The following is a 15890-nucleotide window of genomic DNA, read 5'->3' as shown; positions in this document are numbered from 1 at the left end:
AGTGGACTGGTGACCTGCTGCTGTGCCAACAGCCCGCTGGTGTTACTGGGGTTGACGTCATGCGCCAGCTGACGCGCCCACTCAGGCCGGCGTCAAGCTCGAGACTGTGACGGAGTTACAAACCGGAAGCTGAGGTTCTGATTTCAGTGTAAAAGCACAGGGGCTGACAATAACAAAGCCATTGTTAGCTTTTCTCATCAGCTATAAGCTAGCAAGTGGGCTGACAAATAACACATTAGACAACTGAGGTTTTTAATGATTGTGCTTCTTACTGGTGAGCAAATTCAGCGTTTATTTTACTATTTACATTGACCAAGTATGCTCCAAAAAAGTTAAATCCTAAATGAAACGTTGATCAGGATGAATAGGAATATAGCTCAGGTTAGCCTTAAGTTGGAGTTGTGCCAGGTGTTGTACTGGCAAATGGGAAATAGGGAAGCAACAAGTGCACGGTTAGACGAATAACTATTTTCCTGCAATTTAATGTATGGACGTTTTATAGAGCCACATTAACCACCCGCAGCACACTTCCTCAATATACAAACACACCTTCACAATGGCTGCGTTGGCTAATTTTACTCTGAAGGCGTGTTCATCTTTTCCTGTTTCACCCAGGGTAGTTTTCTCGAGCTGTCTCACAGGGAGAGGAGGGCAATCCCTGCCTTTATTTTTCTTTCCAGACGGCCACAGTTGAGCACAAAAACAAACTTGAACCAGATGAGCCGAGGGTCAACATTCGCGCAAATGTCCTCGTCTGAAGAAGTTAAACTGAAGACTATTGGCTGAAGACATTTTTCCCGTTACATTTTTCCATTGTTTTAAAGGGGGAAGGGCTGTGCCAAGACAAAAACACACCATTTGGAAATTAAGTTATACGGCAGTGAGTGCGCACTTTACGCACAGAGCGCAACATGAGACTTTAAAACGTTGGGCCACGTTGTCTTCAGCGCTGTACACGTGTGAGGCTGTACTTACTTTATGATGGCACTTTTTCAAATCTTGTTGCAACCATGTGTCGTGGCTGAGAACTTTTAAGTGCAGCAAAAAACCCGAGGCGATACGCCTAAGACCAGCATGGGGGCCAAACAGAGCAGCCCAGTGTTTGATGGCAGAACTCGGGCTTACTCCAGCTCTGATCTCCCGTCTGGGAACTCCAGCGGAGGGGAAAGGGTTGCGGGGTTTAGGTACACCAATGGACCAGATGGCCCGAGGATTCGGTATACAGGGAGTGGACCTGCCAGCTCTGGGCTCAGTATACCGGCCGGCGGCAGGTCAGGGTCACACGTACTCAATCAGAGCCTCGATGGCACGGATGGCGACATCGAGGGCCAGCTGCCTCCTGATAGCCACAGGTTGCTCATAGGCTCCCTTCCGGCTCACCTGTCGCCTCGCCTTCTAGGAGGTAAGATTGCAAACTCACAATCAACTAAAAATTCATAAAAACATCTTTAAAGAAGGCAGCCATAAACATCCTCATGATAAGTTATCACTCAGGGCAGTGTGATACTTTTTGAATTTTGTTTTCTTTGTCGCCCCTGAAGTACACACTGTTCTTGTTTACCAAATTAAAGAGATAATAGTGTTTTTTAGTATTCTGATCTCTCTTTCACATTAATGGTAATGTTTCATTCTTCTCTGTTGCCTCTGGTGTTGCTGTTTTGATCACTGCAAGTTTTGGAGTCAGCGTGTTAGTTCATGTAGGAGACCATATGTTTATGACACCATAATAAACTCTGCATTCATTACTGTATCTGTCAAAGTTACACAGTGTTTTTCCATCTGACATGTGATACCTTGCATATGGTAATAGCAGTGTGATGACTGAGCTCTTTGTTCAGCACTTCTGCACTTTTATTGTAGCCACAGGTGGCTCTTCTGTACCATACCATACTGTACTGTACTGCTGTCCGCCTCACTTTGCCTTCCCCCTGACTTACAAAACTGGCTTGTTTTTCACCGAGAGGGAAGAGTGCATAATGTAGGTCAGCAGATAAGAGCTTCCTGCTGGTTACACATTGCCTGACGCACACACACACACACACACACACACACACACACACACACACACACACACACACACACACACACACACACACACACACACACACACACACACATAAACTTCCTGAATCTTCAAGTGTTGCTGTTCTGAACTGGTGGGTTGTCTTAAGACCAGACCACAGAAAGCAATAACTCAGAGTAACACAGAAGAGCTGTCTCAAAGGCCGAACAGAGTTTTCAAAGAGAAGCACAACATCTAAACCTGATTCTGTGGTGTTGTTTCACCAACATTACCATCTGAGTTCCTGTAAATCATGTCCTCATTTATTACCATGTGGAAACAACGGTTAAGTTTTGGTCTATTCCCATTCTATTATTCAGGGCATAGGTAACTTCCCCAATGAGGAAGTGCAGTGCAGTCATTAATAAAATCACCAGTTAACTATGCACATCACAGCCCCGTGACTACGACTCTACAGGCCTGACTTCACTTGTTGCACAACACGCTCAAAAATGAGATTCACGCTGACTACAGAGACTTTCATTGCATAATGCTGAGTTTATAATGCATTTGTGATACTTTTCTTAAGTAAGGAGCCACAGTGCAAAAGAGGAAGTAAGTGTATTCCAGATCCTGCAGCACCTGGCCTAGTAATCTTTGTGCAGCCAAGATGATGCACAGAGCCAGGCCATGTCTATCTGGGTCAAATTATAAATTGATAAATGTCTTATCTGATTCAAGTAGGGCAGTGGGGTATGCGTAACCACGTCTGACATCAAGGGCGTGTTTGCAGTTACCCTTTAAGTAAACAGTGACACCTGGATATTGTGTGATTGGCTGAGCAGATTGTAACACATTGTTTACAGCAGACAAAGAGCTAGCATGTGCATGGGGGTATAAGGTCATTTGGGACCGTGTAAGATCAGCTTATGCTAACTGTCCCACGCCCTCTCCTGTTTACGTATCAATAAAAAGTTATGAGATGGACGTTAACATGGTCTTGTTTGTATGTTTTTTTTCTCCCAGGGTTCCACTGTCCTCTGTGCTCCAAGTTTTTGGCAGCAGATGAAATTGAGAAACACCTGCTCAAGTGTTTCAGCAAAATGCGCCTCACCTACAACAGTAAGTAATCAGGGGGGTCATCATGGGAAATGATGAAAGATGGAGGGGGTTGTGTTTTATTGTTTTATTTTAGCCACTACTATAACTCTAAATTTTCTCCTCAAAGTAAACAGTCAAACAGTAATGTCCTGATTGTTTGATTGGGAACTCAATCTGTGTAACCAACTGTCTGTGGGTAAACAATGGTGTATTAGTTTGCTGAGTGTGGCTTACATTAGCAGAGAAAGCACCACAAGCCTCTGGTTCTTCTTGCATGTTCATGTCCATGTACCAGTACTGGTTTCACAGTGTTCCATCAAGCCATCACAAACACCACCTTATTCAGATAAACCTGAATAACACTGTATCTCCACTACTGTGCAATGATATTAGATGCTATCCATTATCTTTGCTTGTACTTGAGCAGTGTACCAGTATGACATTAAGCAGAGCTACACCTCCACAAGTGGCAGGTGGCTGCACTACAGCTTAAGATCACAATTTGACTGATATTCAGGCCAACAGTTCAAAAATATCAATCAACCAACTAGTAAATCTGGTGCTAAAAAGCCGATGTGATGAAGTTAACTCGTTAAGCTAGTTTAACTTTCTCATCCCAAGCACTGCACACTGGAAAAAACTGAAATTGTATCAAGTTTTCTTTTCTTATTTTCAGTAGAAAACATCTTTTTAGACCTAATATGAGCCACATTCACCTGAGTAGTCCAGAAAAATGTCTTATTTCAAAGACTGAAATGAGGTCTGAATTGTTTGTACAAGTTACAAAAATCTGCCAATGGAACAAGAAAAAATTTTGTTGTATTAAGACATTATTCTGGTTTCAGGCAAATATTCGAGCAATATTTTCTTGTTCCATTGGCAGATTTTTTTTGACTTGTTACAAGCCATTCAGACCTCATTTTTGTCTATAAAAAACTTGAAACAAGACGTTTTTCTGGGCTAATAAGATGAGTGTGGCTCATATTGGGTATAACAAGACAATTTTTACTTTAAGACAAAAACACTTGACAAAATTGTAGGTGTGAGGAGGTTTGAAATGTTGACAAGAATCAGAAAATATTTCATCACAACTACCAATAACATAGCAGTATGGCTCTTGTGTGTTCAGCTAACTTTTTCCTGTAAACCTCTAAAGAAATCCAAATCTACTGTCAGTCCCTGTAATACTCATTTTATTTCTTACTTCTCATTATGTGTCAATCTTGTATATCCTTAAAGTAATGAGATTTTTTTGTGATGTTTCATGATGGGATCTAATGAAATATCATCACAAGATGATTGTTGATTTGCATTTGATTGTTATTTGCTGATATTTAACTACGTGACAATAAGCATTTCCTTACTGACAATTTGTTTTCACTTTAAAAGATTCCTAATGTTTGTCAAGTTAGAGCTCCTTATATTTTACATTAGCCATCAAACCTTAGTCATTATTTTAACGATGTATAAGGAAGAGTTGATTTTTAACAGTGTTGGAGTAAAAGATGGCACAAAATGTAATCAGTACTTGTTCTGAAAAAATGAAAAAAATTGCAGTCTACCAGTCTGTCCAGCTTCACTTTCATTGTAAGCCATCCTGTCTATATGACTGGATCATAGGGGTGATCGCAAACCAATCTACCAGGGTTTCAACAGATCTTTCTGACATACAGTTTGCTTAAGTGCTTATTATCCAGGGACACACACCTGTACCAACTACATGCTAACAGTACAGCATAAAAAGGTCAAAGAAAATGCAGCTGCACATTTAAACAGCCACTAATGTGGGAAGTGTCTATCTGTGTGGGCACCTGTACAGCAAACACAGCACACGTGCACACACAGGAAAGGGAAACGCATCACTCCGTTGCCACACAGCTTTCACTGAGCACATTTCCTGCAGTTAGAGACATCTCAAGGCTGATGGCATTGCATGCATGTAAACAAGAGTAGGTTGTCTCCCATCTTAGATGTGGAGGGAAATGTAGACCCACAGTGTTCAGCTGGCACACACCCACAGCAGTGTGTATGCAACTGATAAATTAACAGTACCTGTGCAGCTATATGCTGTAAACTGACTCAGCTTATCACGCAAATGCACATGTGAAATGTGTAAAATCAACACTTTCGTTTCACCTCACCCATGGAAATGTTTATTTTATTCTTGGGAAATGTCTGTTTCTGAAAAGTTTCAAATGATATTATCACTGTCATAGCTAGATAAACAGGTAAACAAGTAAAACGTAAAACTTCAGCATTATCTGACCCGTGGTAAACAGTGCCTCAGTATTCTGCAGTCACCATCAAACTGTTATATGAAGACAGTGAAAGATAAATATTCGAGAACACATGCTCTTCACACTGTGAACCATTTGTTTACTTTATACAGAGAGTACAAGTTTTTACTGGCGCAGGTATTTAGGTAGCAAAGGTTAAACAGCTGCTTGTGCAGGATTCGGTGACTGGTGTCAACATCTGATGCGTGGTGTGATGGACGAGTCAGCAATTTTTCTCAGTTTGTTTCCATGTTGTCTTTATCAGAGGACATCCTGTCCAGAGACTCTGGGGAATGTGCCATCTGCTTAGAAGAGCTGGAGCAGGGAGACACCATCGCCAGGCTGCCCTGCCTCTGTATCTACCATAAAGGGTAACTATCACACTATAACACTTGAACTAACAGACCACTGTTGGAAATAGTTTGACCAAGGCTTTAACCTTCCTTAAGATTTGACTTTCCGATGAATGTTTGAACTAAAAATATTTGTGGAAATATTCTTCTTTGCTTTCCTGCCAATAATAAATTCAGACCATTCTCATTTTTATTGGGTAAATATGAGGCTGCTGATATCTGCTGGTTGAGTTGGCTTACCATGCGTAACATGCCCGCCATATTCCCAGCCAAGTAAGAGCATGTTACATAACCCCTGTGTGCGTTACACAAAGGAGATACAAAACGTTAATTAGTGAGCTTTTAAGGTGTTGTTTGATGGATATTTTACCTTTGGACGGGTTGAGCTTCTTGCCTCCCTGGTTTCAGGTTAAATGCTAAACTGGTCTTACATGCTGCTGGCTGTAGCTTGAGATGAAACGTAGGTGCACATGAGACACTGTGCTTTTTATTGACAACAAATGAAAATATATTTTAAACAATTCTACAAATTCAAACATCTTGGAGCTTAACTTGTAAAGTATAAATGCACATGCGAAAACTACAGCCACTGTAGAGATGAGAAGACCACCTTAGTTAACCCAAATTTAACAGTCATCCCAATCAAATTTTTTATGCACATTTTATAGCTGAAAAACGTCAAAATCCAAAAATAAAAACTGAAATAGTTTAATAGTTGAACCAGTAACAATGAAGTAAAACAATTCTTCTTTGCATCATTGATGAGAAACATTTGAGATGATTATACATTTAGGTATTTTTGTTTGTAAATGAGTAACATGAACATTCAGTAGGTTTAGCTTAGCACAAGGCTAAAGACAGTTAGAAACAGCTAGTTCCACACAAAGGTGAAAAAATAAAGGTGTATGATATCGCTTTTTCTAAGATAATGTGCTTCAAGATAAGGATGTGGATATTTTCTTCGGTTTGAAAAAAGCAAGAACAGAAGTTTATCTTGGCTTTTAGCTTGGCAAAGATGAGTATCATCTCACTCACAGCAACACCTTCATGAAGCAGTTCTGAACATCTGTGAATTACACTCCAGAGCCAAAAGTATGATAAAAGAAATACACTGAGTTGAACATATCCATACAGGTAATACAAAGTTTTGAGTCAGAAAAGCTGTTTTCTTGTTTGTTACATGTAAAGCTAATTCATGTTGTATTTTTAATTAGTTTAATAACAAGGTCAACTTCTCCATTTTCACTGTGTCTGTTTCAGGTGTATAGACGAGTGGTTTGAAGTGAATCGCTCATGTCCGGAGCATCCTGCTGACTAAGAGCCACAAGAGACTTCTTTCAGTCAAATGTTCACCACTGTGGTGAACCGTGTGCCTGACCTCATCCCAAAACTGTCTGTTCCAGTCGACATCCGCGCTCCTCAGGGAATTTAGGACATTATCGTGCACAGGATTAACCATGTTGCCTGATGGAATATTAGTGGACTGTGGATTGGCTTCTGTAGACATCCTGGGATATTCAAAGAACCACTGGTGGAGTATTTATCTCCAGAAAATATGTGAACATTCTTTATGCCACCTGCTGGCCTTAAGTAGCTTTGTTCAACGTGGAACCTGACCTGAACTGTTTTTGTTAAGCATGGCGTGTTCATATAACAGAGAACTATAACCAACACGGGAGGAGAGTAACATCAGTTATTTGGGTTAAAAGATTGTTCGAGAGGTCTCATCTCAACACTGGAGGCTCATGGGGTGCAATGTGAAAGACAGCCATTGAGAATAAAACAAGCCTTTGCCAGCTTTAAGGGAAGTTAACAGTGTTTGGTGGATTTTAGGAAATAGCTCTTAATTTGATTGTGAAATTGGCTATCATTGTGAAACAATCATGTGACCTACACCAAATAGTATGAAGTGAAATAGTCTGTCTTTGTTAATCAACTCGCCATTCAGAACCACAGTAATGTGATTGTGTAGTTTTGCGGTGGAATTAAAACTATTCTTAGTCATATCTAATGATGATTTATGCTCTTGTCCAAGGAGTGCCATAATATGCTGCTATGTCATAGACTGGAAAAAATGTATAATCTTTAAACTTTTGTTTATTGTACTTTCTATGTGTACTGTAATAATTGCACAACAATAAATGTTTGTCTCTGTGTCTGGCTAAAATGGAATCAGCTGGAAATTGGTCAGACATCCCATCATGTTGATCATTGTCTGAGATATGCAGTATATTTGTGTGTGTGTGTGTGTGTGTGTGTGTGTGTGGGGGGGGGGGGGGGGGGGGGGGGGGGGGGGGGGGGGCTAACCAGCAAAAAGAACTGAGTATGTATGACTTAATCTCAGAGACATGCTGTGGGCAGCATTTCAAATATACTTGCATCATGGAGGTTTTGTATGGACAGATAATCCAAATTTTGGTCAGGATTTTGAGATTGCCAAGAGTTTTTGCTATGCAACTCAAAACACAGTACAGGTGATTCATAAAGTTTTGTCAGCAACGATAAGGCAGTGAAGAAAAGTAATGACTCCCTAAGGGTGGGCATGCACAGACAACGTCCAAGTATTTTGTCTGATTGTTGCAAAATGTGCAGCCTTGGGAAATGTCAGGTCTGAATTTACTCAGGCTGCCGCGGACACAACAGTTCTGTATTTATCCTGCTGCATGTTGACAGTCTTTCATTTCAGGCATTTTTTTCTGTCAGTGAGTGGGAAGATGGAGAAAAATATCACTTAAGGGCATTTATATCTGTAGCACCAGGATCATGAAGCCTTTGGGCGACGTTTTACAGACTTACAGCTTAATTTGTGAAAAGTAGTATCGCTCAGGCTATGTTTTGCTGAGTTTTGGCTCATTTGGTGCAAGATTTAAAAAGGCCCTTTTGCCAAAATGGCCTGACTAATAGGCATTTTTTTCAGAAAGTTTGACCTCAAACATAGGTTTTGAGAAAATCCACTGGGGATGGTAGTAACCTCATGGGCCCTAGTGGTATCGGAGCCCTTGAGCTACATACTGCGGAGTGTAGGCCAATTTGTGAGAGGGAGTATAAAGGCCCTTATTGTAAGGTATTAATACCTCACAAATGGGTTACTCAAGTGCTATAGACTGCACTTATAAGACAGTTATTTTTTTTTCATGTCAGAGACACCTTTCAAAACACGAAAAACAGATGACTACTTATTTTGGAAGTTATTTGGCCAATAAAAACGATTTTGACTTTAAGGCAAACAAAACATGTAACCTGACTGGCTTTTAACATGTGTTTTAATCGTGTATCTACTTAATGTTTATTTTTCAATAATCGTGTGATATAGTCAATTTTGGACATCTGTTTATTTCACGAAAACAAACTGTAGCCATCATGTGATGTCATCACTGTGCGCTACCACGGTCGCTGGCTGTATGAGGTCAGACATACGGCTGTAACGTGAACGTTTCGTACAGATCTGTTTGCTACAGTCGAAGTCAAGCTTTCCGACGAAGAACGCCCGCTGTACCGACCCGTAAAAATATTTGTGTTTGAGGTAAGTGTTTTTTTTCTCTCTCGCAAAACTGGTTTCATCTATGTGTGGCAGGATTTCCGATTGTCTTACCTTCCAGACGTTTCCTTCGCTAACATTAGCTTAGCATAGAGGTAGCTGATGTTAGAATGCTAACTACATGTCCTGTCAGGTCCTTTCATCTCCAAACTATGAGCAGATGTTGACCAAACGTTAGCTTCTCTGCCTTGGAGTTTTATAGAGGCAAGATAAAATGTGAGTTTTGTTCTGTTTTTGTAGATCGGGGAGCGACACGAAGAGTCAAGATGTCGTACATGCTACCACATCTCCATAACGGCTGGCAGGTAGACCAAGCCATCCTCTCCGAAGAGGACCGAGTCCTTGTGATCCGCTTCGGACACGACTGGGACCCAACATGTATGAAAATGGACGAGGTTCTCTACAGCATCGCCGAGAAGGTGAGTCTTGTGTTTGATTTAGACTGCGTTGCGACAGTAGTTTTGTTAACTGCTGCTTGTATCTGAGCATCATCAATACCTGCTGGTCTGTTGAAGTATAAAGTTCACAAAACTAACTTCAGGCTAATTTCTCCAGTAATGTAAACTAAAAGTTCATGCTTCTCTCCTTTGCTGAATGAATTATAACCGCTTTATGTTCATCAGTGGCTATCAGCTCTCCTGCAGTACTGTGTATTCAAGGCTTTAGTATAAAAGCTGTTGTGTTTTTAATGAATCTTGTTTCGTGATACATCTTGACCCAGCAACTCAGGGGCAGGATGGATTACCACCATAAATAGCACCAAGAACCATCCTTTCACCTCTTTATCTACTCTGTGTAAAGTTAAATTCACAGAGTAAGTTGCGTGTTTAATATTTGAGCCCCAAAGTTCTGCAGCTCTGTGAAGTAATCTCCAGTTTTGCACCCAAATGCGTCTGAGATGAGCTGCCACATCTGCCACATCATGTGTATGATGAGCTGGATAGAAAGAGTAAGTCCTTACCATTTCATTTCATGGTTTATTTCCTGTTCCCTTTCTGGGGTGAGCTTGCCAAGCACAGTTCATTAAGATTTAATAGTTAAAGCACTCTTTTGTGACAACTCAAAATGTATTTAACACCTGATTATTTAGGTCATGTAGAGGTGAATTGTTCTTTTGACCCCTGAAAATTAACATAAACAAGGTTTATGAACTCTGCTGCTGGTGGTTAACATTTTACTCGACCTGTGCAGGGCTGTTGGTGCCCGTGTTGGTGATAAGTGTTGGGTGTTATTTGCCACGGAGCTCATTTGCATTTGTAATGGCTCATTTGTGGGTACGCTTGAAACACTGTCGCACAGAGATGCTGTTTGCTCTGCTGCACAGTTTGTAGAGCTCTTAACCCTTGGCTTGTGCTTTGTCAATAAAATGTACTTTTGGTTCATTTGCTTACATTTCATGGGCACAAATGCTGCACACAATCTTTGCGTTTTGCATAACACTTATAGACTATATAAACACTTCATATGGAAGAATAAATTCATTAGTTCATGTCTTTTTTTAAACTTATTTTGTGGCCCAAGCAATTTAAATATTCATTGCTATCTGCATCACTAATGGTCCTGGGAATACTTCATATGTGAGGTTATTTTTTTTTCCACAGCAATGTTCAGAAGTCATTCAGGATGTTGAAGTCCAAGCTACTGAGGCATTGCAATGATGTAATTTCTCTCAGTGTCAGAGCATGTAAAAGGTTTAATACAGTAAACACTCTTGCCGTTGTGTTTAGGTTACCAACTATCTCTTTCAGGTTTCATGTAAAGAACTCATCACTGGTTTTTATGCATTTTGGTTGAACTGCCACAGCAGAACCTTTTCATGTTGTGATGTTAAATGCTTTGCACAATGATGACTCATTACCCACGCACACCCTCACAGGTGAAGAACTTTGCAGTCATCTACCTGGTGGACATCACAGAAGTACCTGATTTCAACAAGATGTACGAGTTATACGACCCCTGCACCGTCATGTTCTTTTTCAGGTATTGCATTCAAAACATTTAAAATTATATAAGTACCATAATGTTATAAAAATGTACTGCTGAGTTTCAGAATTTATTTATATTTTAATGGTATTTATTTTTTGTCTTTTCAGAAACAAACACATCATGATTGATTTGGGAACTGGAAACAACAACAAGATAAACTGGACAATGGAGGACAAGCAGGAGATGATTGACATTGTTGAAACCGTGTACAGAGGTGCCAGAAAAGGCAGAGGTTTGGTGGTGTCTCCAAAGGATTATTCTACAAAATACAGATATTGATTTTTACTTTTTTTCTCCAGACATTTTTTTTTCAATTTTTTTGTGAACTAAGGCAGAGACGAAAGTTCAAGAAGACAAAGAAGATACTTTTTCAACACTGTCGTTCTCTCTGCGTTTGGTAAACAGGATTACTTTTGTTGTTAGTCATGATTGTTTTACATCCTATTTGTGATAATTGTTATATTGTGTGCAAATTGTCATTTTTCTCATTTATTTTAAGATTTGCTGTTTACATGTTGAAATAAACATTATTGCTTATTTAAATATCAAAGTTTTTTTTTTTTTTTATGCTGAAAGTCCTGTTCGTTGTCCAAGGCTCTCAGTGTTCTCTACACGCTTTTTATCATGAGATGAGTGGGGCAAATGTGTCAACATGACCGAAAACAGACCATAAAACTTTACCAGAAAAAAAGAGCATAGTTTTGCCAGTATGTGAAGAGCCAGATAATGAGATAACCACACCTGAAGGGATGTGGATGCTTTAAAGGACAGGGTAAGTAAGCGGACGTATCAGACTTAATAACAACTGAAAATATAAAGTTTGAAAGTCACTCAAACTTTAAGGGAGCGTTGTGTTGTCATTTTCTATGTTACTTTTCCTTCTGGTACCCTGTAGTAGCTTAATATGATGTGTGGCTGTTCAAAAATCCCTATTTTCAGCTCATTGGTGTTTTAGAAAACTCCTAATAATCTCTCTGTCACACACTTTATTTTAGCTCCTGACTCTTTAAGACTCCTTGCTCTGCAAACTCCCTTCCCTCTGATTGGTCAGAACAGTGCAGTTTAGACAGATTCAGGAATTTCTGCAACATATGAATATGTAGCAGTTTGAAAATATGCAAACGTTAAGTCTGAACATCACGCATTGTTACCTTATATTCATGCTTTATGTTCTGAAAAGCACAATAACTCCTCTTTGAACTATGATTATTATAGAGTCTGATCACACAATTATATTTGATAAAAAGAGAATGAAACTGAGAGAAATCATAGAGCCCATTGAGTATTCCTGCTTTCATCATTGTGAGTGAAAGCCTGTTTTGGGCTTTCCTAATAGTGCACCTCCCTAAAATATCCTGTAGATGGAGCCAGAGATCTGTAGCTTGGTTGTTCTGCTGGTTACTTTGATATTATGGATGGGGAGTGTGATTGCTGATGTAAATGTGTTCAGTTTCAGTTAGTTTAGTGAATTATTTGTCAAGGGTACAATAACATTTAAAGTTTCATAATAACAGGAGGTGTGATGAAAATGTTTCTATTCAACTCCTATTTCTTTTTCCCCTCTGCTGTGAGCTGTGAGCAGACGGCTGTAGTGCCCTGAAAATTAGCCCCTGGAAAATAACACAGTAATATTTTTTAGTGTGAAAACTAAAAGTAAACGTATTAATAAGTGGAAATAATGAGATTTCTGATAAAGTTGTGTCATGGTTGGCCGTAGTAGTAAAAGGCTGGCTAGTATAGCAAATAGTTTAAAAAGATGTGTATATGTTCAATATTAAGGGAGCTGTATGGATCGTTCTGACACCATACAAATATGAAGTTTGCCACTTTATTAGGCACACCTGTCCAATTGCTTGTTAATGCAAATTTCTAATCAGCCAATCACATGGCAGCAACTTAATGCATTTAGGCATGTAGGCATCCGCTGCAGTTCAAACTGAGCATCAGAATGGGGAAGAAAGGTGATTTAAGTGTCTCTAAATGTGGCATGGGTTTGGTCTGAGTATTTCAGAAACTGCTGATCTACTGGGATTTTCACCAACAACCATCTCTAGGGTTTACAGAGAATGGTCCCAAAAACAGAAAATATCCAGTGAGCAGCAGTTCTGTGGGACAAAATCCCTTGTTGATGCCAGAGGTCAGAGGAGAATGGACAGACTGGTTGGAGCTGATAGAAAGGCAACAGTCATTCAGATAACCACTGGTTACAACCAAGGTCTGCAGAAGAGCATCTCTGAACGCACAACACGTCCAACCTTGAGGCAGATGGGCTACAGCAGCAGACGACCACACCGGGTGACCCTCCTGTCAGCTAAGAACAGGAAACTGAGGCTTCAATTCACACAGCAACACCAAAACTGGACAATAGAAGATTGGAAAAACGTTGCCTGGTCTGATGAGTCTGGATTTCTGCTCCACATTCAGATGGTAGGGTCAGAATTTGGCGTCAACAACATGAAAGCATGGATCCATCCTGCCTTGTATCAACGGTTCAGGCTGCTGGTCCTGTAATGGCGTGGGGGATATTTTCTTGGCTCACTTTGGGCCCCTTAGTACCAACTGAGCATGGTTTAAAGTCCACAGCCCACCTGAGTATTGTTGCTGGCCATGTCCATCCTTTTATGAGCACAGTGTACCATCTTCTGATGCTACTTCCAGCAGGATAACGCTCCATGTCATAAAGCTGGAATCATCTCAGACTGGTTTCTTGAACATGACATTGAGTTCCCTGTACTCAAATGGCCTCCACAGTCCCCAGATCTCAATCCAATAGAGCACCTTTGGGATGTGGTGGAACGGGAGATTCTCATCATGGATGTTCAGCCGACAAATCTGCAGCAACTGTGTGATGCTATCATGTCAATATGGATCAAAATCTCAGAGGAATGTTTCCAGTACCTTGTTGAATTTATGCCACAAAGGATTAAGGCAGTTCTGAAGGCAAAAGGGGGTACAACCCGGTACCAGCAAAGTGTACCTAAAGCTGCGTTTCCACCAAGCAGTAGGGGTCAGTTCAGTACGGTTTGGGACAGTTAATGTCTCATCCCGTTTGCGTTTCCACAGCAAACTGTGCCCTCTCGTGGTGGGCGGCGTGTAAGCCGGATGCTGGAAGCCACAGCTGGTAAACAATAGCGCAACGCCTAGCAGCTTACCCCGCTATTAAATCCAACAAAGAAGAAAACGCGACTCAGTAAACAAAGAGCACAGATGGAAGACATGCAGCATTTCGTCCTCTCTGTGATTTTCATGTAACTTTCTGTTACAAAGTGCAATCAAGCTTCGTTTCAGAGAAGTCTGTGAGCCACCAGGAGAAATGCAGCTGCTGTTGGGGTAAGTGACGATTCTTTTGACCAATCAACCGTCTGCAGTGTGTTGCTCCACCTCCCGAGAGCGGATCGGTTCAGTCTGGCACCCATACGAAAGAGTCCCAAAAAAGTGGGACGGCTCGTCTCGGTTTTTAGGGATCTGTCCCAGGATGAGTCAGTGGCAACGCCGCTAAAAGCGCACTGTACCGAGACGAACCGACCCGGACTGCTTGGTGGAAACGGGGCTCAATAAAATGGCCGGTGAGTGCAAATAGATAAATACAGACAAGACCTCAGAGGCAGAGACAGTAAAAGTTGTTGTAAAAACAGAAACTAAACACTGGATAAAAACAACTAAACCAAAACTGTATGAGACACTAACAGAGCTGAGTTAAGTGTTTGTGAGTGTCATGTCCTTTGGGAGAAACACTCAATGTGTTCTTGCCTCTATGCGCGGTGCCTTCCAGCGCCTGACAGAGGGGGGAAATTCACATATTTTCTTGTCTGGGGTGTGAAGTGATGTACACAGGACACTCAACTGGAATATTTTACCCTGGCAGAGATGTTTGTTGTAGTTTTGGCTCTTTCTGTATTTTGAGAGATTTTAGGATGATTTGCCAGCTGTTGTTGACATAAATCCAAGACTAAGCTGAATTGGTTTACAGGAATAACTGAATTCAAATCCTTTCGTAGAAGGTATTAATGAACTGGATGAACAACCATGTGCTGCTGTGCCACGAGGGTTGAAAACAGTTCAAAAGACCCTGTGTCAAACAGTCCCATCTCATATAACACAGGGTGATTATTTCAGACATTGATTGCTACTGAGGGATTATTTTTCATGTAGTTTTCATCATAAGTGTGAACCCTGTCAGCTTTTACAAGATGATAGCAACAGAAATGACAAGTGTTGGCATAAAGGGAGATAATAACTGTTGATTAGTTCAATCCATGTTACTTCACTGTCAGTGCCACCTCTCAAAGCTCTTCATAACCAGACTTCACACACACAGAGTCCACTGTGTGATCACTGAGATGAAAGAAGGCATTTTGTCTCTGTATGTTCTGCTTCTTGGACCTGAGATCAGAGTTGGTCCCCTCCAGAGGAAAGATCCTGACCTCCCCTCTCCTGGATGAGTTAATCTGGTAGTCACGTTGGATCAAAACTCAGTCAGTCCATTGGTTCCGTTCTTCTTTCAATTCTGTACGTTTCTGGTCTTGACATGTCCCGTCAAAGCTTGGTCCTCCTACCCAGCTCCCAACAGATCACCGTATGACTGTTTCTGCCCTGGAGGGCCTCTGGCAGCAGAAAAGATGGAGGGGACGGCA

The 15890-nt window shown here is 40.9% G+C and overlaps 2 protein-coding genes across 2 annotated transcripts; both read left to right on the top strand.

Annotated features, from left to right (window-relative positions):
* Positions 1-611: 611 nt before the first annotated feature.
* LOC141803066 (E3 ubiquitin-protein ligase znrf2-like) lies at positions 612-7902 on the top strand. The gene is made up of 4 exons (XM_074686941.1): positions 612-1402; positions 3029-3124; positions 5645-5750; positions 6993-7902. The coding sequence occupies exons 1-4, from the start codon at positions 1075-1077 to the stop codon at positions 7048-7050; spliced, it is 588 nt and encodes a 195-aa protein (XP_074543042.1). The 5' UTR covers positions 612-1074; the 3' UTR covers positions 7051-7902.
* A 1210-nt stretch (positions 7903-9112) lies between these two features.
* txnl4a (thioredoxin-like 4A) lies at positions 9113-11734 on the top strand. Its single transcript, XM_074686951.1, has 4 exons — positions 9113-9255; positions 9511-9689; positions 11147-11250; positions 11364-11734. The coding sequence occupies exons 2-4, from the start codon at positions 9537-9539 to the stop codon at positions 11533-11535; spliced, it is 429 nt and encodes a 142-aa protein (XP_074543052.1). The 5' UTR covers positions 9113-9255; positions 9511-9536; the 3' UTR covers positions 11536-11734.
* The last annotated feature ends 4156 nt before the right edge of the window (positions 11735-15890 follow it).

The sequence above is a fragment of the Halichoeres trimaculatus genome, unplaced genomic scaffold (genome assembly GCF_033239565.1).
Source record: "Halichoeres trimaculatus isolate MK-OKI-2021-1 unplaced genomic scaffold, fHalTri1.1 fHalTri1_scaffold_14, whole genome shotgun sequence".
Taxonomy (NCBI): Eukaryota; Metazoa; Chordata; class Actinopteri; order Labriformes; family Labridae; genus Halichoeres; species Halichoeres trimaculatus.
This window is presented reverse-complemented; position numbering and strand designations above follow the sequence as displayed.